The sequence below is a fragment of the Pleurodeles waltl genome, chromosome 4_2 (genome assembly GCF_031143425.1).
Source record: "Pleurodeles waltl isolate 20211129_DDA chromosome 4_2, aPleWal1.hap1.20221129, whole genome shotgun sequence".
In the NCBI taxonomy this organism is placed as follows: domain Eukaryota; kingdom Metazoa; phylum Chordata; class Amphibia; order Caudata; family Salamandridae; genus Pleurodeles; species Pleurodeles waltl.
The window spans coordinates 727,273,988-727,296,881 of NC_090443.1; the positions used below are offsets into that span (position 1 = coordinate 727,273,988).

The window sequence follows — 22,894 nt, forward strand, 5'->3', positions numbered from 1 at the left end:
AGTGCTAAAATGCAGGTGCTCTGTACTCTAAATATGGTGACATTGGCTTATACACAGTTGCCATTTTTAATTTATTTGTAAATCCCTGGGCCTGTATATTAAAGTCTACTAGTGGCCAAGCAGCACTGATTTTGCTACCCGCTACATTAGCCCTTTAAACATGTCTCAGGCCTGCCACTGCAGAGCCTGTGTGTTCAGTTTTAAACTACCATTTCAACCTGGCAAGTGCACCCATTTGCCAGACTCAAACCCTCCTTTTTATTACATCTAGGTCACCCATAAGGCAGGCCCTAGCCAGCCCCAGGGGCGGGGTGCAGTGTATTTACAAAGTTGGACATGTACTTTTAACATGTTCTCGTAGTAAAAAAACTATTACATTTGTTTTTCACTACTGCATGGCATATCTCTCCCTTAGGTTGACAATGAAATTACCTTGAAACATATGACATTTACATCCTGATGGCCCATCACCAGGTTGATGAGCCATTCTGGACTAGGATGGAGGGAGGGGGTGACACTTGCACTTCAATAGCGCTGTGCCTGTCCCCACACAAAGAACTGCATAACTCTCTGTAGAGTGTCTGGAGCCAGGGAAGCTAGAGCAGACACCTTGTGCACTTCAAAGGCCTCTTTTTGAAATCTTACTCACTTCAAAGTCTCAACTGGGTATAAGAACTAGACCCCAAACCCCATCAAATCAATACACTACTGGATCTGAGAACATTCTGCCAGGGAGAAAGACTGATATGCTGCTGGGAGGGACAGCCAATCTGCTGAACTGCTTTTCTGTGTTGGCCTGCTGCCTCTTGCCTGGGAGTGAGAAGGATTGGAATTATCTCTCTACATCTTCTCTAGAACCAAGTGACTCCAGGGCTTGCTGGCTTACTAATGTTCTGAAGTCTTAAGGCCATCAAAGACTTCCTACAACTCTGCTTCAGCTGCTGGACTCTGCCCATTGTGAGTCCTGTCCTGCCAAGAGGTGCCAACCAAGTCCTGGGCCGGAAAGGGGACTCTGCAGCTGTTTTTCTGCAAAGCTCAATGCAGATTAGTTGATTGGATCTCTTTGATGACTGCGTAGCTCAATAACAATGCATACCCTAGACTGCACGGATCAGGACTGATGCATCCCCTTTGCACTGCCTCCTACACACCAATGCGACCCTCCATCCAAGGTACTTTTCAGCAGGCCCTCGATGGGTCCTGTAGCTAGCCTGCTCTCCATCACGGTCAGCATAAACTTCAGATGTACTCCTGTCTAGCGTGACCTTAAGTGACCTGTAAGCTCTATTGACTTATAAGCCCTATATTGCAGTTATTCTTTAAAAAAATCATATCTCGGCTTCTACTTTTTGTTGTTTTGGTCTCGTTTTACTCATAAAAATATTCTTACTCTTCTAAACTGGTGCAGAGTCTTTTTGTGGCGTTTTCGCTTTATTACTGGGACTTAAGTGTTGCACAAAATATTTACAGATGCCACTTAAGCTAAGCCTGACTGCTCTGTGCCAAGCTACCAGAGGGTGAGCACATGTTAATTTAGGTTGTGTATCTGACTTACCCTGACCAGGATTGTGCTCCCTACTTGGACAGGGTGCATACCTTTGCCAACTAGAGACCCAACTTCTAACAAGGACATATAAGAAAATTGGTAATGTTTTCACTTTGCTTCTCTTTTATGCGTGTTTCATATGGAAATTGTAAAACAAGAGGTATAAATGTACTTACAGGATTCTTTGCTTGAAAATCAGTTGGTTATCAGCATTCCCTATGACCAACGTAGTGTAATGGGAGTCGGGAGCTGTTCTCTTAAAACGGAGATTTTCATAGTTTTCCAACACTACAGTCACTACTATTTCCGCAACAATTGTGTGATATCGCACAATCTTTAAAATGAAAATACAAAGTCATGATTCACTAACAAACAATATTGTCTTGTTCAGAAATACCCATTTGAACTTCAAGTACAGATGCTTTAATACTTTTCATTTATTGAAATCATACATATTATTTCTTAATGCAAAAGAGAAACTCATTATAATTTAAATGTGCTCTTACCCCATTTACCAATTGCACGTTTGAACTTTTACTATACAATTAAGAAATTATTGTATAACAGTGTATCAATAAGATCATTGATTTAGCCAGGTTCATAAAGCCACCAGGCTGTCTCTTACTCAGAAGTACATCACAACAAAGTCAGGAGAGAAAAAGTCACAGAGACCATCCACACACTTGAAACTTAGTTTATTATTATTGGAAGACCTATGTATAACTCCACTTTAACTTTTGTTTTGTTAGTGAATTTTAAAGGTTTTTTAAAATAAGTAAACATCTTACTAAATTTCTTATGTACAACTCCACTTGAACCTTTGTTTTTTCAGTGAATTTCTAACCTTTTTTTGTCACAACGTAATGACATGTCTGCCCTTAACCCACAGGGAAGTACAGCCTTCAGAAACAAACCTAAGAAAAACCTAACTTGGGGAAGGGGCATGTTGTGCCTTGTCCACCCACAGGGGGTTGGGTGTTGGGGATTTTCTAGCCATGGGAGCACTGGCTGCAGGCTCTGGTCGCAAGTGCCCAACCTAGGTTGAATTACTGTAACCTGGAGAGAAAGTTTACACACACAAGAATGACAAAATAGAAAAGGAAAGGAACACAGTAGTAGAATGTTTGCCCACCAATCTTAGTACTGAAAGGCATTTCTTTTTAGTTGGAGGTTCACATATAATCAAACAAATGGCAACGCTTACAGTGGAAGAGAGCCAATGGTTGGAGCGGGCTCGACCATCACCCCAGGAAGTGTGCTGTAGTGGGTTGAAACAAAATGTTAATGACAGATAAACAGACCAATGGGTGAAGAGGACTGACCCAAAGACCCGCTACTTATGTATGTATGTGTAGTTTTTTTCTGAATTGTTGGAATTAGATGAGGTTGATAAACAGCTAAAGCTGTTGCTAGGTTGGATCTTACGCAAAAGTTAATTATCTTTGGTAAATATCTTTCTGGTTGATACTATAGCTACCTACAAAGTCATCACCTTTTAAGTATCCCAAGCGCCAGACTGGATCTAGAAACATCTGACATAGCTTTCCTGCATCAGTAGGGAGCTCTAGCTCAATCCACGCACCCGAAGGAATGCCATGGAGATATCACTGGAGTCACAGAGTGCCCAATCCAATGCCCTGACATCAGTTCCCTGTCAGTTTTTTCTGCATCCTTAGAGGCAGAGATGAGGAAAGGACATCAATTGAGGCAGTGAAATACTGCAGTTTTAACTGGGGCATACGACCAACTTTCATAATGTGTAGGTGGGTGGTATCAGTGAGGACTCTGCAGGTAGAGAGAGTGTCAATCAGAAATATTGTTATCGAAGGTAAGTAACATTTTCTTCTGATGGATACTTCTACTTGCAGTTTCATCCCCCTTAGAATAGATTCCCAAACAGTACCCTCCCAAGGTGGTGGGTCTGAAGGATGATCAGAGGAAGAAAGCATCAAGGCATGAGTCCACAAAATAAACACCCCTTCTAATTTCTGAGTCAATGTAATAATGGTTCTCAAAAGTGTGAAAGAAAACACATGTTGCCACCCAGCACAGCTCAGCCATGGGAACACCCCTGGCCAAAGCCGAGGTGGAGGACTTTACCCTGGTGAATTGGCCCTGAATTCCCTCTGGCGGTTCCTTCTTTGAAAGGGTGTAGCATTTTTTAAACACAAAAGTATCCAGTCGCTCAAAGTTCTCTGCTGGACTGCCTTGGCCTTGTCGCTTACGGTGTATCCATCAAATAGCTCGTCATCAGACATAGGCCCTCAGGGTTAATGTGGTAGTATTACTGCCAACAGGCTGGTGGCACATTATGAGTGTGGTGGGTTGGCTGCAGCCAATCCACCACTTCTCCACTCATACCGCCATGGCAGTATGAGCCACCAGGCCGGAGATTTCAATCTCTGACCCTGCGGCCCATAGAGTACCGCTGGAGGCATTATGAGCCGGCCTATTGCCATGGTTTCCATGGCATTAGCAATGACAAGAGAACCATGGTGGTAGGCGCTACCGGTGACAGGGAATTCCTTCCCTGTCACCTTTATGCAGCTCCCCGACCCCCCCAACACTCACCTGACACCCCCACCCCACTCCATCCAAACACCCCCCACCCCTGATTTAAACACCCCCACCACACCCCGATTCAGGCACCCCCCACCCCGTCCAATACACACTTTCACTCCACCACACCCCCATAAACGCACACATCACCACCCTCTCCCCAACGACATCTGTACAGGGGCTCGAAAAGAGCACTTGTCAAAAAGGTGAAAACCAGGCGCAGATCTCACTGGAGCATGATAAAAGAAGCTGCAGGGAACTGTTTGCCATTTCTCATCACTGCAGTTGACTTAAAGAGGAATGGCTGACTGGGGGCAGAGAAAAAATAAAGCTACTAGGTATCCCTTGACAACCCTGTTGAGCCATCAAGAGCGCAAATTGGAGAACCAGAAAAAAACACAGAGAGACCACAAGGGGTCCACATGTAGTACAGCACACTGTGTGACAAATCTATCTCACCTCCCAGAATAAACAATCTTGATAAACAGGTGACAAGAAGCTAGGATCACATTGACCGCCTCACTCTGGGGGTCGAAGTCCAAAACCTGCCTGTCCGACAGAGAGGAAGTCCACAATGAGGGGTTGATGAAGCACTCGTCAAAGTGAGAGGGAGGAATGTCTGCATACCACATCTTCTTCAGCTAATCTTGGGTGAGGAAGATAACCCTGGCCAGGCCATAGCTAATCTACCTCAGAAGTAAGCATATGGGAGGAAATGCAAAGTGAAGTGGAGAGTTCCACTTCAATTGAATACGTGCTCCCCAAAGCTCCCCACAATAGGTACTGGAGGGGGCATAACTGCAGGAAATGGGGATTGCTGTGAGTGGCAAAGAGATCCATCTGAGAGGTGACTTACTGGGCAAGTTTGGCCCGAACGACTTCTGGATGGAGACGCACTTGTGGTCACCAAGATGGCACCGACTGAAACTGAGGCTGTTGGCTCTGTTGTTCAAAGATGGTTGGTTACTAGCTAAATTCTATGCTGGTGTGCCCAGGTCCAGAGTCTCAATGCCTTCTGGTGGTGGGGACCCCCAGTTCTCCCTGTTTGTTGACATACCACATTGCGTTTTGACTGTTTTTCAAGATCTGTACAGACTTGCAGCAAAAGCCTGAGCACCAGCTGAAATGCCCATAGTTTGAGCAGGTTGATGTGAAGTACCTGTTATTTTAGAGACAAAAGGTCTCTGATCTCAAATTCCTCTAGATGAGCACCCTACTCAAGTATGAATGCATCTGTCACTACCATAACCATGGACAGGGTGGGACAGAAGGACAGCCCTTGAATCATGTTCTTCTCTGCCATCAACCCTGTGAAGTGTGCCATAGCATTCTGGGAGACTGCAATGGTGTCTGGCAATTATCCGGCTTGCAGAGAGCATTCATAAGCGCCCATGCATGTACGTACTCAGGAGGGTGCAGGAAATCATCACGCCTAAAAGGCATGTAACCTTCAGGACTGCAATATGCTTTTCTGGCCAAAGCATCAGAATGATATCCTGTATGTATAAATATGCATTAGTGTGTGTGTTGTAGTGGGTGAGGGAGGGGGTGGGGGTGTTGCGTGTGTGTGTCCCTGTTTTTTGCCTCCCCCTTCCCTGTGTCGTAGGTGCAGTACTCACCGTGGTTTTCGCTGCCGGCATTGGTGCTCCTGATACAGGAGCAGGAAGACTATCGCAGGGAGAATTTGGAGTTCCGGCTCCATGGTGTCCTCCTTCCTCGTGGAGTGTGTAGAGGTGAGTGTTTCCCTCCGAAATTCCTGTTTCCGCCGTGTTTTTATCCGCGGTGAATCCGCCCCAGAAAAGGTGGCGGATTGGCCTGTCATAATAGTGTGGGCGGTACATTGTCTTCCACCTGTCTGTTGGCGGTGACCGCCGAGCTGTTTGTTTGTACCGCCATGGCAGTCGGAGTGTTAAAGTGGCTGTCTTAGTTGCCGGTTTCCGCCACGGTCATAATTCCCAAAAAAGTTCTGCCGGCCTGTTGGCGGTCTTACCGCCACTTTAACACTGTCCGCCAGGGTTGTAATGACCACCTATATGCCATACAAAGAGTAATGATCCAAAGTTGACTGTCCCTCTCTAAATCACTCTTGTGTCAGAAATTTTAAGAACTCATATGTGGGTGGCCTCCAAAAATAATCCTCCTGTTCGCACATGGAAGGACTTGATAAAGGGGGAGACTGAAGACCTGCTACTAATTCCCCCACAGAGGAAAGCAAGTAAGAGAAGAGAAAGAGAAATTGCAGTGTCATGCCAGGACTTTCAGTGGAGCCTGCCCGTCTGTCGTACTCATCTGTCTTCTAGAGATTCTTCACATATAAATGGAGTAGCGGGTAGTACTGCCTCTGAAGAATCAATAAAGGCAAATTTAATCACATATAAAGTTGTAGTTAAGTGTTTAGCAATACAATATTGGTGAGTAGTATTACCTTACCAAATGTTCCTTACATAAGAAAATGCCCTCTGGGTGTGTGGAGACCCTCCCCAAAGATACAGGAACATTAGAGAATGCAGGTAGGTTGAAGGGGCAACAGGAGGAATCACTGAACAGCATAGTGACAAGGCAGGGTGATATCACAGGAGACACCAGAGAGGTAAGAATTTATCTGGTCATGGTGGGGATAAATAACAGAATCTAGGAGTTGTGTCTAAGTCACCTAAGATGGTGGCTGCACTTTGCTAAGGCTCCGCACCGCCCAGACATTCTGCATAATCCTGTGAGAGCAAGATCATAATTCTCCCTTCAGAAGCTTCTGTTGGACTTTTCCAATGCCTAATGGCTGTGAGGCAAAGCCTCAGAAGTGAGATATCGCTAGGATCGTAAAGGAAGCAACCTGTGATTCCCTGGGCCATCTGGGCTGATACAGCTGTCAAAGCCTGTATGCGTAGGTGGAAGTCGCCCCCTTGGATTGAAGTGACCGCCCTAAGATGAGGTGTGGGGGTGAAGGGGCTTTAGTACCCACCAGGAGCGGCCATGGATATCTGCCTGCACCAGTGCAGTTGATGCAGTTTGACTGCATTGAACGTAGGTGGCATGCCAGCCACACCAGCAAAAGCTACAGGAAACAGAATGAGTCAGGTGGTTACGCCTGGTAAAAGTCGATGGATCCCTGGTGGTGTGGGGGTGCAGATGTTGTTGCCCCTTAAAATGACAGATGGGACCCATAAGCAGCATGTGAGGTGAATGCGGATTGCACAGAGAGAAGCAAGGGAACAGCTGGCATGACTCAGCACCCCCCGTGGGAACATAGAGGCCAGATCCCAACAGATCTCTTGTCCATACCAGGTGGGGCAATGAGAGCAAAGGGAGAGAAGAGCACAGAGTGCCTTCTGACTAGAGTGGAGGCTCAGTCTATTGACAGGCTTGGCAGGGCTGCTGTGGTGCGCTGTCTCGCAGGAAAAGCAGTGGCAACAGTGACTTAACAAGATGCTGCCTGAGGTGGGCTGGGACTGGTGTCAGTGTGGAGGCAAAATGCATTGTCTGAGAGACAATGGTGACTAGGAGTGGTAGGATTGAGATCTGAATGGCTTCCCCTATACTTCTCCCTGCTTGCCCCTGTCGTAGTTTGACCCATGCTCTAGGCAAGACTGCTGGATGACAGTATTTATGTTTGTAGGCAACTATGCCAGTCCTACAGCAAGTCACAACTGTTGTCCCAACCCTCCCGGCTCACAAGCAGCACCTCACCAAAACCCAAACAGTAAAAGGTGATTTGTGGCAGCCATTACACAAGGACTCAAGAGTATGACATCTCAGGAAGAGTTGCGGTTAAACTGAGATTACCCCTTTCTCACATGAACACCATGTCTCAATCAAACACAGGCAATGAAAAAGATGCAGTAAGGGTTCAATTGGTTTTATTTAACAAAACTGCAGTCTACGTTAAGTTGCATGGGCTGCAATGATTAGGATAATGAATAATGCAAGAAACAAAACGGTAAAGACAAGAGTCATTAATACAAAGGCCCCTAACATCTTGCAATGACATGAGATGACATGATATATGAAATATGTCCTAATAACCTAATGTCATGTACCTAATCTCTAACCTAAAAGAGAGCTAGGTGTGTTAACCCTAATCTGCCAATGCCATGTCCATGAGAAGAGCCCTCCAACCCTTGTTACCGTGGAATGAGGTCTCTAGCTCAGACTCCATAGGGACACGAAGACTGGGTCAGCGTCAAGGCGATGTGCAGTATCGATAGCATCTGGTCGGAATCCCTCTTACTATCTGTCTAAGTGAGATGCATTTATACAGATCTGCTCAGACCCCTGACGTAGGTCTGTTCCCAAACAATAGATAACAAGACAGGCTTGGTACGGCAATTTATGTAAACAATTCCCTCAAAGCTGTGAAGAGGGAAAGTACCCAATGTGAACACCTACAGTTTGTTTATCTTTGTCGCTTGATATTGACACCTTCGCGCAGTGGCACTGATAATGTGAAACTAAAACATTTGCCTAACTAGAAACAAGGAGGCCATCTTAAAAAATACAATTAAGTAAATGCACTAAATAGAGCAAACTAAGTAGGGTCAAAGTCACTGGGTGACGGTGGCACGAGTCTGCAAGAATAAGGCTAAGCTAACTGCTGTTCCCCATTAAAACAAGGTAGGATTCACTACACCCCCCATTGTTTGGTTGCTGGACTCTTCTACCCCAGCTTCTGAGAGAAGTATACTAGACAGTGGCGATGGCTTGCTCCGTTAGGGGGAATGAGGTGAGGCAACTAGGTGACCAGAGGAGGACAGATGAGACAGGGAAATCCCCATACATTATGGCAGTCCATTTGATTCAGGTGGGGTAAAGGGTGGTGCAAAATGAAGGTGCCCTCTTCTTTTTTTCATCCTGGTAGTAGGTACTGTCAGAAGTCAATTTGGAAGCAGCTGCAAGATTATGAAAGTGGGACGGGAGGTGGCCTCCTGGAGAAAGATTGACAGCTATACAACATCAGGCGGTGGACATTCTGAGTTTCAGGCAGGTGAAACGAGCTCAGATTTTGGTGCCGCTGTCATTCAGTCAGCAATCCTTCAAACTATCAAAGACTCACAGGCAGCACTGCAGCCCAGGATTGATGGAGTGGGAATTAATGTGTTCCTCCTGCAACATGACTTGTGTAAATTGGCAGAGCGTACAACGGTGGTTGAGATTTGCATGCCTAAAGCAGATGTTGAGTTGTGGTCCCTTACATGTGAGGTGGCCAGACAGTTAGATGAGGTTGAGACTTAGACAAAGCAATCTGCACTTAGTGGGTGTTCCAGAGGAAGTAGAGATGCTCAGTCTGGACATTTTCTTTATGAAATGGTTCAAATCCTAATTTCCAACATAGGAGCTCTCCATGTGCTTTGTGATTGAGAGACTGCATAGGACACTGACAAGAAACCAGCCCCAGATGCTCTGCCCTGCTGGGCATCCTATGGATGCTGAACTACTTAGATAAGGATACCATCGACAAAGCAGACGTTCATGGACTACACGTCCCATGTTCAACAACACACTTGTAGAGGTCAAAGTGAAACTAAGGGCAATGGAAATTAAGTATATGCTCCTTTATCCAGCTCGACTGAAGGTTATTCACCAGGGCAAGACACTTTTCTTTGATACAGTAGAAGAGGCCTGGGCACGGGTGGAGGAACGACCTCCCATGACTGAACTACTCAGATGTTTCTGATCTGGGAGACTGGGGTCCTTCCCAATCCTCTAAGATTTGATGATGTAGAAGACCAGGCAGACCTAAATCAACCCTAGAAAGAGGGGTGAATCAGACACAGAAGATATCACATTAATTTCTGGAGAGGAGGCCTGGAGAGGTAGTGATGTGATGACATGCGTGGAAGAGCAACCTTGAATGGCAGACTGGACTGAGATTACATATTAGTATCCCTGAAGAAAAAGGTTGGCTTGGTAAAGCCTGCCCAAGATTTTTACGGGGGGAAGGTTCCTATGTATTTGGATGGGAGGGTGGCCAATATAGCTTGGAACGGAGGAGTAGATATGTTTTTCAGATCAAATAGATGAGACTCTTTGAACTGTAAATCTAATATATTATAATGGAAGGGTGGTGGAGAATGTAGAGGTTGTTAAGGCTTGCCCCTCCTTTTTTTCTCTTCATTCCTCTACCCCTGACCTTTAGGGTTTGGAGGTTGCTAAGCTTTGTGGTTTGTAGTTGTTTTAGGTTGGATTGTGGTGTATGTTCATTATGTAACAGTGTAACTTCAAATGCTGACTACATTATGGGTGGGCTGGCCTGGGTGGCAGACCTTTCCAAAGTTTGGGGAATTGGGTAGTTTTCACCCCCCATAAAGAAAAAGTAGGGGAGGTTTGGGCATTGTTTGGGTATACGAGTCATAGTTCAAAGTTGAAGGACACCGCACACATCTCAGAGAAGTAAATGGAAGGAGATAATAAAGACCACAAATGTTGGCAAGTACCCACCATATGGCTGAGAAACTGGCAATCATGTCATGGAATGTAAAAGGTCTAAGGGTTGGCAGAGTTTGTGGAGTGGAGTTATGCCACGTGGAATTCTGCGGAGTGCCAAAACAACTCTGTGAACTCAGCCTCAGTCCATGCAAATGGGTAAAGTTGTGCTTGGCTGCCTGTTTGCACGGAGTGATGTGAGTAGCCCGCTCTGCATTGCAAAGCGAGTACAAACGGCACCACGCAGTCACCCAAACACGCGGCCATCTTGTTTTTCCTGCTCTGAGCATGGTGCCGGGCTTACTTTTCAACATATACTGTATCTTTGCCATCCTTACTTTATCCTACTTATCCTTTTGTTTTACACTTATTTCTTAGTGTGTGTATGCATGCTGGTGTATTTTACATGTTTGCCTCTTATCAATTTTTTCTGTGACTTTTTTACTCTTTTTTTTGTTTTCCCTTAACTTCCTAACTTCTTCCTCTCTATTCCTTCTTGTTCTTCTTGTCTTTTTTTCATTCCCACCCAGCACCATGGCAGAGTGAGGGAGAGGCGGCGCCAGTGCAGGGAGATGCAGCGAACCACACTTGTATTTTTTGGGCAGAACCATCTCCCTTCCATGGTGGCAGCAGGTGGCAGGCCTGGGAATGGGTACCATGAACTTTGGCTGCTGTAGGGAAGGGTGCACCATGGGGTTCACTGACGTACTGGGGTTCAACGCATCCAGCAGCAGTTGATGCACCACTGGGTCGATATCCTGGACCAGGAGAGGGACCTGCTCAACCTGTTGGGCATCCAGATTGCGGGGCTTGGTGAGTAGTAGTAATTATTACTAATTTTGCTGTGTCTTACAATGCTGATTTGTTTTTCAAATAGCATACTGCTCACACTCAGAGGTAAGATAAGTTCATGGAACATTACAAATGTTATGTGATCCAATTAAACCGAGCTAGGTGCTCGGTGCTACTTAGTTCTGCTTGTTGCTCTAGGCTTTGATTTGGGCTGATGTTTTAAGAAGTTATGCTGACTCCTCTCTCCTCTTGTCACTAAGATTGTGGTACTGTGGTAGAAGTCATAATATAATATCAATGAGTTAGCATCCTCTGTGTCTTTCTTTTTATGTAGCTCGTAAAGTTCCAAACAATCTCCCAATAATGTGTAGTATGCAACTATAAACTGAAGAGGGAAACTGACTGAGTTGGCCCATCAAAGGGGGTTGAGATTTGCAAAGAGGAAACCACCCTCTTTCAGACCAGCTACACCATCGCCAACTGCTGAGTAACTTGCACACTTGAGCCATAGGATGGCACACCTCAAGGCCTAAATCCAACAACTGGGGACCTTCATCAAGAATGCCATTAACTAGCCCTTTTTAATGTTTTGTTTTTGTGGGAGTTTTGTTGGGGGTGGAGATGGTGGAAATTTGGGCATGGGATTATTCTTTACAGACATTTGGACATTTAGAGCTATTGGGTGGGACAGGGAAAGATGTGGGATGGGTGGGCCTGTTGTGGGTGGAGAGGGTGGCTTTATTTTTATATGTTAGTACAGGAAAAATCTTTCTAATCTAATTTATGTCTGAATATTATTGTTGTATTTTAAATTAACTTTGCGCTGGTGCCTTTTCGGGTATTCTCTCTTTTTAATCTACTCCTCAAAGTGTATGCCAGTTAGGAGGGTATACTGCCATTCCCTATACTGCCTATAGAACCTAGTTAAACAATTACTCATCTAATCTGTAATAGAAGGTAGTTACATACTAACTAAAGTAGTTCACTTCACCCCACAGTTCTCTTATCAGAATAGATAAAATGATGGCTGGTAGCTGCTCTCTCTGTCAGTGTTTCAACACCTTACTGGAGAATTTCCCAAGGTGCCTTCTTCATGGTAGTGGTAGTGTTTTAACAGGGAATGCATCACAACAAGCGAGGTCCCACTCCTAACTACGAGATCTTCAACTGTAGGATTAATCAAAAGGATCACACGCAACTAAATTGAAAGAAAACCTAAATGTTTGAAGGTTATACATATTCAATTATATTATAGTTTTGGAAAGACTGAGGACAGACTATTACCACTATGACACATCAAAGAATACCACATATTATAACAAAAACTAGCAATAGTAAATTATTCTGAGCAATGGTGAGCATGGAATTTGAAAACCAAAGTTACGAACTCCTCAAGTCAGGAAAAATTTACTCAAAGTTCGTACTCTGTAGTCGACAATGTTAAGCATTTATTTAGACAATATCAAAGGCCATAATCATGAAGTTAACATGGTTGGAATGACGTTCTTACTTTTAGTTGGGTAAGGGGGGCTGGTGTGGGATATTGCTCAGGTAATAGAAGATCCCGCAGTGAGCTGGTGTAGCATCTAATCACATCCCCCCTCCAAGTGTGTCATACATTTCGTGTAAATTAAGACACCTCAAAAAAATCACAGAGCCTTGGAGAAGAGGGTTAAGGGTTCAATGAATGGATAGGAAAGGGGATGTGGGGAAAGGTGTGACAAAGACAAACACAAAACAATCTGTTGTGGAAGGAAATTAAGGAGTGAATATGTCACAGTTCAGTTAAATGCATTGCAAATAGTACTTCTGCCCCAGAGACCCAAGTTATTAAATATCTAAATGTTCTGTGTTCTAGGTTTGAAAAAATCAATTCTATGGAATACTGAATGGAATCCACACCATTATAAAAAATGTGCTTTTTTAAAGGAAAAAAGATACTGTATTGCAAAACTGGGTGATGCATTTGCATTCTCATTGAGAATGTCCATCACTCTTTTTTTTTGTATAGCACAAAAACAATGTCTGTTACTCTTGGGTGCCTGTCTGAACCGGTCCGGTAGATAAGCAGGAGTGCTGAGCTCAGCTTTTGCCTTTTATTCATACAAGAGAGGAAAAGGCCTGCAGATTGTAAACCAGAAACTGTAGTGTAAGGTCAAGGAGAATGACAGAAGGAAGGTAAGCTTCATGACGAGTGTACCAAGAAGACTCAGAGGCACAGCAAAAACAAGAGGACTCAAAGTCTCACGTTTACCACCAGTGCAACTCACATGCTCAGCTGCATTTCCCAAATCAATGCACCTTTCTCCATTCCACATAGCTGAGTACGAAGTCTCAGAGTCATGGTTTCCCTCTGAAGTTTATAACTTCCTTCTAGCAGTTGAGGTAGTCCTGCCCTGAGATCTTCCATCCTCCTCCCAACTCGTGTAACTCCGCCCCAGTCCTGACCTGAGCGAGATAGACCTATAGTCCACTGCTGTTGAAGAACATGTAGAGAAACAGAATTGCAGTCTTTTGTATAGATTTGCGTTTTTTAAACTAAAGTGACCAGTCTAGTCTCTGAATGACCAGAACAAAGAAATGGACCATACAGGTAACCTTTCTCTAAGTAAATTTAAAAAGACCAATCACCTTCAGCAAAAATGATCACCCATCAGGCATCAAACATTCCAACTCATCAAAATCAAGTTTACTATTAATTGAACAGCCACCTTTCTGTCTGCTACCACATAAATCATCAATCGTTACTCACAATCAGGATGGCTGACCCAAGCACCCTGCCAATTCTGGATTCTGAGGGTACCCTTCCCAAAAAGAGGGTAGGATACCCAAGAAGGAGGGGCAGGGGGAGGAAAGCCTTACCCCTGGACCATGTCCAGCCTGAGGGTACAGACCCTGGGCTGGAGGGCCAGTCTCAGGGTGCAACCCCTGAGCTGACGGGATATGGAGTGGAGAAATTATGTGATACACACGGGGCTACTGCTACCTACTCTGAAAAAACACAGAGGACAGAGACCCCTTGATGGTCTGGGGCCTGGCTATGGGCACTGACAGCTGTTGGTGGTCTCTGGTGGTTGCTTTCCTTATGGGAAGAGTTGTCCTTGGGTTGGAGACAGTTATCAGACCCAAAGGGTGGCATGGGCCACATCACTTTGTGGGACCTGGTGGGACTGTCTGCTTACTGAGACACATCTGTGAGCAGGTTAAGGTTAGGTGCTTCACAGATGGCATCCACAGGTGAAAAGAAGAGTTCTCCATGGGCTAGTATAGTGGGTTTTGAGAGCACAGACAGAGGGATCCAACTGGGTACAGGACTGTGTAGAACTGGCACGTGTTGCCTTTGAAGTTGTGGGCCATTTACCATGTTCTATTGCCCTAAGCAGGGAAGCCCATCAAGGCACTGATTGGTCTACCATGGCTTTAGGCTGGAGAGAGGTTGTGAACCTCTCTTATTTGGCTTTAGGACTCTGGGCACTTTACCAGTGTTAATCACTGCTAAAGTGCATGTGCTCTCACCCCTAAAATGTGTTATATTTGGTATGATTGGATCACACCTTTAATTTACCTGTAAGTCCCTCATAAAGTGGTATATCATATAAATAAATGCTACTAGTGGACCTGCTGCCCAGATTGCGCCAACCACAGAACTAGCATTTCAAACATGTCTCAGGCCTGCCACTGCAGTGCCTGCATACACAGTTTACTGCTGCATTGTCTTGGCAAGTCAAACTACTTTCCAAGGCCTGAGCACCATTTTTACTATACCCAAGTCACCCATAAGGTAGGCCCTAGGTAGCCCTATGGGCAGGGTGTTGTGTATGTAAAAGGTAGGGCATATATCTTTATGTGTTACATGTCCTAGTAGTGACAAACAGCCTATTTAGTTTCTCAGTACTGTGAGTGCTGCTCCTCTCATAGGATTGCATTAGAAATTCCCTTCTATATGTCTAAGTGATCCTTTCGGATCTATAAGGAGTAGCATGGGCATGCATGGTATGTTTGGAATGATAGTGAAAATCATGCTTACGGCGTAGGTGGATTTTGCATTACTATTTTAGAAATGCCACTTTTAGAAAGTTGGCATTTCTCTCTCATCATAACTCTGGTGCTTTGCAGAATGACTCCAATCCACGTCTGGGGCAGGGTGACAGCTCCACTTTGTGCATACTCCCCAGTCAGCCATCCATCGGGGAGGATTAGGTGTGACAGAGTTTTATCTCAGTACTGATGGTCTTCTGAGGCTGATAGAGAGGGAGGCGGGGCATGCTTTACACCTGCATCGGCTTTGTCCTGCACTCACACAAAGGGCTTCTTTACCTCACACTGATGTCAGAAGCCAGGGTAGAGGAGAAGGGAAATTCTTGGAACTGATCAGATCTGGTAGGAACCTCCTCGCACCTTCTGAAAGCTAGGCATTTTGAGTATAATTAGAGGGGCTGTTGCCCCCTGATTTGAGAGCACTTTTGATGGGCTGGGACTAAACCTCTGTCAGAAGGACTGCTGGACTGCACAAAAGGACTCCTCTGGGCTGTTCTGTGGTTGCCCTGCCACCTGCTGCTGGTAGGTGGCATAAATGACTTGTTCGATTGCTTTTCTGCTTGTTGCCCTGCTACCAGCCTGTTCCATGACTGCAGTGGCACCCCATGAAATGTCATGAGGAACTGCCACTTCAACCCCTGGTTTGTGTGTGCTGGCCTTCCAGCTACTGTTGTGCATCCTCTAGTGTTCTCCCAGTGGCCAGTGCGGGGTGAATATCATCTTAGACTGCTGGAGAAGCATGTGGGGAGCGATTCAGTTTAAATTCCCCTTTTGACCCAAAAGCTAGCATGTAGTGAGCACTTTATAAACCAGCACATGACAAGTGCTTTGTACTTCTGCTTCCCCCAGCACACCAGGACTGGTGTTTGCAGCCCGAGGCAGGTGTGCCTGGTACCCCCAGTGCCACACTCTATCAGAGCACCGATGTACCAAAGGATAGCCCCGTTGCAGAATACGTGGCCAGCAACTCTGGGATACCACGATGCATGGGGCCATTCTGTGGAGGAAGTACTGCCGCCCCTTCTGCCCTGTGACCGGGGGGAGCCTCAATGAAGTTCAAGCTGCTCTCCCTTCAGGGGCTGTGCCGCGTGTCCGTAGGAAGACACACTAACACCTCTCAAGGGAAAGAACTGCAGGCACTTGTTTGCCAAGCGTAAAAAAGAAGTCACAAACTGTGAGAAGTAATTTCTTTATGGGCCCCTGCCAATGCCTGAAGCAAAACTGGTGGTAGGTGGGTGTGTTGTTGATTGCCTCTCTGCAGTGTATACATCTACTGAGGTAGATTAGGAGGTAGGAGTTGGTGCAGGTCTTAGCTGGGGGCTCACAAATACAGGAGCTGGTACTGCTACCTGTGCTACAGCCCTTGAAGCAAATTGAATTAGAAGAGTAAGGTTGGACTCCTCTGTGCCAGCTTCCACAATGACTGGCTCGTCATTATCATCATCCCCTTCCATAATTGTAAGGCTTTCAGTAACTTTTCTTTTCCCTTGCCTCTCCTGGTGTCTTACGGACTCTGCCCGGGTCCACTCCATGCCCCCACCATCATAATCATCAGAAGTGGTGCTAGGAAAAGCTGGTGGAGTACCCTTCCTTTTCCTTGCTGGAGATTTGGGAGCCAATGATTCCTAAAAAAGAGGCTCTTACCCAGAAGAATGTTCGATCTCCTGTTTTGCTCCAACTTCAGAAAGATCTACTATTGCTGGCAATGGCTGCTGTCTACTTTGCTCTGTTTTCAGAGCAAAGTGGAGACAGCCATTTCAAAGTAGAAATGATTGGGTACTACTTTGTAAAAGGGACAAATCCAATTCAACGTCACTGCTCGTTGCCTCACCATGATTGCAGTAGCTGCCTCACTGACAGACATGGCCTTGGGCTTAGGTTGGGGTGGTGTTGTTGATGCGGGAAAGCTGCTCCCAGGTTACTCCCCAGAGCCAGGTGTGGCAGGCACATGTCTCCCAAAAAAGGTTGTGGTTGGCATGCCACTGGTGGAAAGCTGCTTCTTCTCACAGATTACTTTCTTTGGAGTAGCTTTCTTTGGGGCCATCTTAAAGAGCTCAGTTGGCAGTGGCACTAAGCTGCACAAGTAGAAGAGATTGGAGGACTGACATCCCTGTATAGGCCTTCTGTTTGGCAGAAGCAGTGCTGCGTATGATCTCTCTTCTTGTCTTGTGCACCTAAAAGGAAACATGCAAGAAAAATAATTATTGAAACTTGGCATTGTTGCAGTTTGAGTTAGTATAGAAAAAGGTAATATTCGTGAGGTAATAATAAATCAACCACTTTAAGATCAAACCACACCACCATACCATGACATTTTATTTAAAGTCAGGATAACAACGTACAGATATTTCTCTTTACTCTATGTCCATCTGTTCTAAAGGAGACACCTGTGGCGGTCAGGGAGGTGCCTGGGTAAATGGAATAATCCTTAAAAAAAAAAGGTTAGTGCGCACCTATAGCAGGCAAGGTGGTCAAGGGGGAAATGGAATAATCATTAAGCAAAAAGTGAATGATGCTGCTGTGTCTGCATTGCACCGCAGGCAGGGTGTCCAAAAAGAAATGGAATTATACCCAAAAATATTATTACTGGTGCGTATCTGTGCACGTACGGTGGGAGGTTGGCTTGAGGAAAAATGCTTAAAAATAATTATTACAATTAAAAAAAAAAAATGTTTAAAACCTAAAATAAAATACAAAAATATGAGTATTAAAAACGTAAATTAAAATGATTTAAAATCAAAATAAAAATACAAAAGTAAAATAAATAAAAAAACAATAAATAAATGCAGATGTTTGTATGGGAGTATGAGAAGAAAGTTTTATGGGGCAAGGAGGCGCAAATGAAAAATGCAAAAATTTGCATGCAAAATAAGCACTGTTCATCAAAATCATATTCATAATATACATACACTACAATGATCCTCAAGCATATTATTAAACTGATATCACATCCATCCATGCAAGCCTACAGCAAAACACACTGGCTGATTGTACAAAACAGCAGACAGCCACATTGTCAAACAAGCATTTTCAAAGCAATGGGTCTCACATTTGCTTGTGTTAGAGCTGTTAAAGTTGTAAATTCCTAACTGGACTTTTCTTGCAACTTAAGTTGAAAAGGAAAAGTAAAACAGTTGACGTAAGCGAGCTGATTCAAAGTGCCATGGCCGCCATGAGTGCAAAGGAGACAAAAGGAAAAAGAAGTTCTCTCACAGTCAAACAGATCGGCAAACATGCAATTATCCATGTAAAAGGGTCGATGTCCAAGGCGGTAACCAAACAGCCCAAGGAGGGACAAACAAAGCAGTTACCAATGATGATAAAGGCATGGTGAACAAAGAACACATGTAAGCCAATAGCAAAAACACACTGGCTGGATGCACAAAATGGCTGTCAGCCACATGGTCAAACAACAGCAGCAAGCAAGGAGACATAGGGAATAAAGAACACATACAAGCCTACAGCAAAATCACACCTGCTGGACGCACAAATTAGCTACCAGCCACATGGTCAAACAACAACAGCAAGCAAGGAGGCATGGGGAACAAAGAACACATGAAAGCCTATGTCAAAGGCACAGTGGATGGATGTACAAAAGGCTGCCAGCAACACAGTGAAACAACAACAGTGAGCAACAAGGCATGGGTTACAAAGAACAAATGCAAGCATATAGCAAAACCACACTGGATGGACACAGAAATTAGCTGACAGCCACATGGTCAAACAACAACAGTGAACAAGGAGGCATGGGGAACACAGAACACATGCAAGCCTATCGTACAAACACACCGGCTGGTTGCAAAAAATGGTTGCCAGCCACATGGTCAAATAACAACGGTGAGCAGGGAGGCATGGTAAACAAAGAACACATGTAAGCCAATAGCAAAAACACACTGGCTGGATGCACAAAAGGCTGTCAGCCATATGGTCAAACAACAGCAGACAGCAAGACGACATAGGGAATAAAGAACACATACAAACCTATAGCAAAATCACACTGGCTGGACGCACAAATTAGCTACCAGCCACATGGTCAAACAACAACAGCAAGCAAGGAGGCATGGGGAACAAAGAACACATGAAAGCCTATGTCAAAGGCACAGTGGATGGATGCACAAAAGGCTGCCAGCAACACGGTGAAACAACAACAGTGAGCAACGAGCCATGGGGTACAAAGAACAAATGCAAGCATATAGTAAAACCACACTGGATGGACACACAAATTAGCTGACAGCCACATGGTCAAACAACAACAGTGAGCAAGGAGGCATAGGGAACACAGAACACATGCAAGCCTATCGTAAAACCACGCTGGATGGTTGCAGAAAATGGCTGCACATGGTCAAACAACAGTGGCGATCAAGGGGGCATGGGGAAAAATCCACACACGCAAGCCTATGGGAAAAACACAATGGTTGGATGCTCAAATTGGCTACCAGCCACATGGTCAACCAACAACCGCAAGCAAGGAAAACTGGGAAACAAAGAACACATGCAAGCCTATGGCAGAAGCATAATGGCTGGATGCACAAAATGGCTGCCATCCACATCGTCAAACAACAAGAGCGAACAAGGGTGCATGGAGAATAAACAATACAATGGCTAGATGCACAAATTGACTGCCAGACACATGATCATACAATAACAGCAAGCAAGGACACTTAGGAAACAAAGAGCACATGAAACCCTTTGGCAAAGGCACACTGGCAAAATGCACAAAATGGCCAATAACCATGCAGTCGATCAACAACAGCATGTAAGGCTGCATGAAGAACACAGAACACTTGCAAGCTTGTGGCAAAGGCATACTGGCTGGATATACAAATTGGCACCCAGCCTCATGGTCAAACAACAACAGTGAGCAAGAAGGTATGGGGAACAAAGAACACATGCAAGCCAATAGCAAAAATACACTGGTTGAATGTACAAAATGGCTGCCAGCCCCATGGTCAAACAACTACAGTGAGCAAGGAGGCATGGGAATAAACAACACATGAATGCCTATGGCAAAAGTACATTCGCTGAATGCATAATTGGGCTACAAGCCACATAGTCAAAGAACAATAGCAAGCAAGGAGGCATGTGGAACAAAGAACACATGCAAGCCTAAGGCAAACACAAACTGGCTGAATGTACAAAATGGCCGGCAGCCTCCTAATCCAACAACAACAGCGAGCAAGGAAGCATGGGAATAAACAATACATTCAAGCCTATGGCCAAATCACAATGGTTGGATGCACAACTTGGATGCCAGTCATATGGTCAGACAACAACAGCAAGCAAGGACACATGGGGAACAAGGAGCACATGAAAGCCGATCGCAAAGGCACACTGGTTGGATGAACAAAATGGCCACCATCCACATGGTCCAATAACAACAGTGAGCAAGGAGGCATGGAAAGAACAAAGAACACATGTACACCTATGGCAAACACAGACTTGCTGGTTGCACAAAATGGGTGCCAGCCACTAAGTCAAACAACAGTGGTGAGCAAGGAGGCATGGGGAACAAAGAACACATGCAAGCCTATGGCAAAAGCACATTAGCAGGGTGCACAAAATGATTGCCAGCCACATGGACAAACAACAGCAGCAAGGAAGGAGGCATGGGAAACAAAGAACACAAGAAAGCCTAAGGCAAAAGCACAATGGCTGGATGCACAAATTGGCTACTGGCACGAGGTCAAACAACAACAGCGAGCTAGGATAGATGAGGAACAAACACATGCAATCCTAAGGCAAAACCATACTGTCTGGATGCCCAAAATGGTCGCCAGCCATATGGTCAAACAACAACAGTAAGTGAGGAGGCATGGGGAACAAAGAACACATGCATGCCAATAGCAAAAACACACAGGCTGGATGCCCAAAATGGCTGCCAGCCATGGTCAAACAACAACAGCGTGAAAGGAGGCATGCGGTACAAATAATACAAGAAAGCCTAAGGCAAAAGCACAATGGCTCGATGCAGATATTAGCTGCCAGACACATAGTCAAACAACAACAGTAAGCAAGGAGGAATGAGGAACAAAGAAAACTTAGGAGCCAATAGCAAAAACACACTGGCTGGATGCAGAAAATGGCTGCCAGCCACATGGTCAAACAAAAGCAGTGAACAAGGAGGCATAGGAAACAAAGAAAACATGCGAGCCTATGATAAAGGAACAAAAGATGGATGCACAAAATAGCCGACAGCCACGTAGTCAAACAACAATAGTATGCAAGGAGGCGTGGGGAACAAATAACACAAGCAATCCTATAGAAAAAACACACTGGCTGGCTGGACAAAATGGTTGCCAGCCACATGATCAAACAACAGTGAGTGAGGAGGTATGGGGAACTAACAATACATGTGAGCCTATGGCAAAAGCACACTGGCTAGCTGCACAAATTGACTGCCAGCCACATGGTCAAACAACAACAGTGAGCAAGGATGCATGGAGATCAAAGAACACATGCAAGCCTATGCAAAGACACACTGGCTGGATGCCCAAAATGGTCGCCAGCCAGGTGGTCAAACAACAACAGCGAGCAAAGGTGCATGTAGAATAAACAACACATGCAACCCTATGGCAACAACACAATGGCTAAATGCACAAATTGACTGCCAGACACATGATCAAACAATATCAGCAAGCAAGGACACTTAGGGAACAAAGAGCACATGAAAGCCTTTGGCAAAGGCACACTACCAAAATGCACAAAATAGCCGATATCGGCATAATCGAACAACAACAGTGAGTAAGGCTGCATGAAAAACAAGAACACGTGCAAGATTGTAGCAAAGGCATACTGGCTGTGATGCACAAATTGGCTGCCACCTGGTCAAACAACAACAGTGAGCAAGGAGGCATGGGGAATAAACAACATATGAAAGCCTATGGCAAAGGCACAATGGCTAGATGCACAATTTGGCTGCCAGTCACACAGTGAAACAACAACAGTAAGCAAGGAGGCATGGGGAACAAAGAGCACATGAAAGCCTTTGGCAAAGACACACTGGCTGGATGTGCAAAGTGTTTGCCAGCCACATGAACAAACAATAACAGCAACCAAGCAAGCATAGGGAACAAAGAACACATGCAAGCCTAGGGAAAACGCAAACTGTCTGGATGTACAATATGGCTGCCAGCCACCTGGTCAAACAACAACAGCGAGCAAGGAGGCAAGAGGACAAAAAACGCATGTCAGCCAATAGGAATACCACACTCGCCTGATGCACAAAATGGCCGCCAGCCACATGGTCATACCACAACAGTGAGTGAGGAGGCATGGGGAACAAAGAACACATGCAAGCCAATAGCAAAAACACACTGGCTGGATGCACAAAATGACTGTCAGCCACATGTTCAAAGAACAGCAGCGAGGAAGAAGGCATGGGGAACAACACATGCAAGCATATGGGAAAAGCTCAATGGCTGGATGCACAAATTAGCTGCCAGCCACATGGTCAAACAACAACAGCAGGCAAAGAGGCATGGGGAACAAAGAGCACATGAAAGCCTATGACAATGGCACACTGGCTGGATGCACAAAATGTCT

The 22,894-nt window shown here is 45.1% G+C and overlaps 1 protein-coding gene across 1 annotated transcript in view; it reads right to left on the reverse strand.

The window, feature by feature from the left end:
- HFM1 (helicase for meiosis 1) overlaps window positions 1-22,894 on the reverse strand; it is a 2,166,952-nt gene that overhangs the window by 472,435 nt on the left and 1,671,623 nt on the right. Inside the window, exon 22 of the mRNA XM_069233212.1 lies at window positions 1,723-1,880. Within this exon, the coding sequence (XP_069089313.1) occupies window positions 1,723-1,880 (158 nt within the window). The remainder of the gene's footprint in view (window positions 1-1,722; window positions 1,881-22,894) is intronic.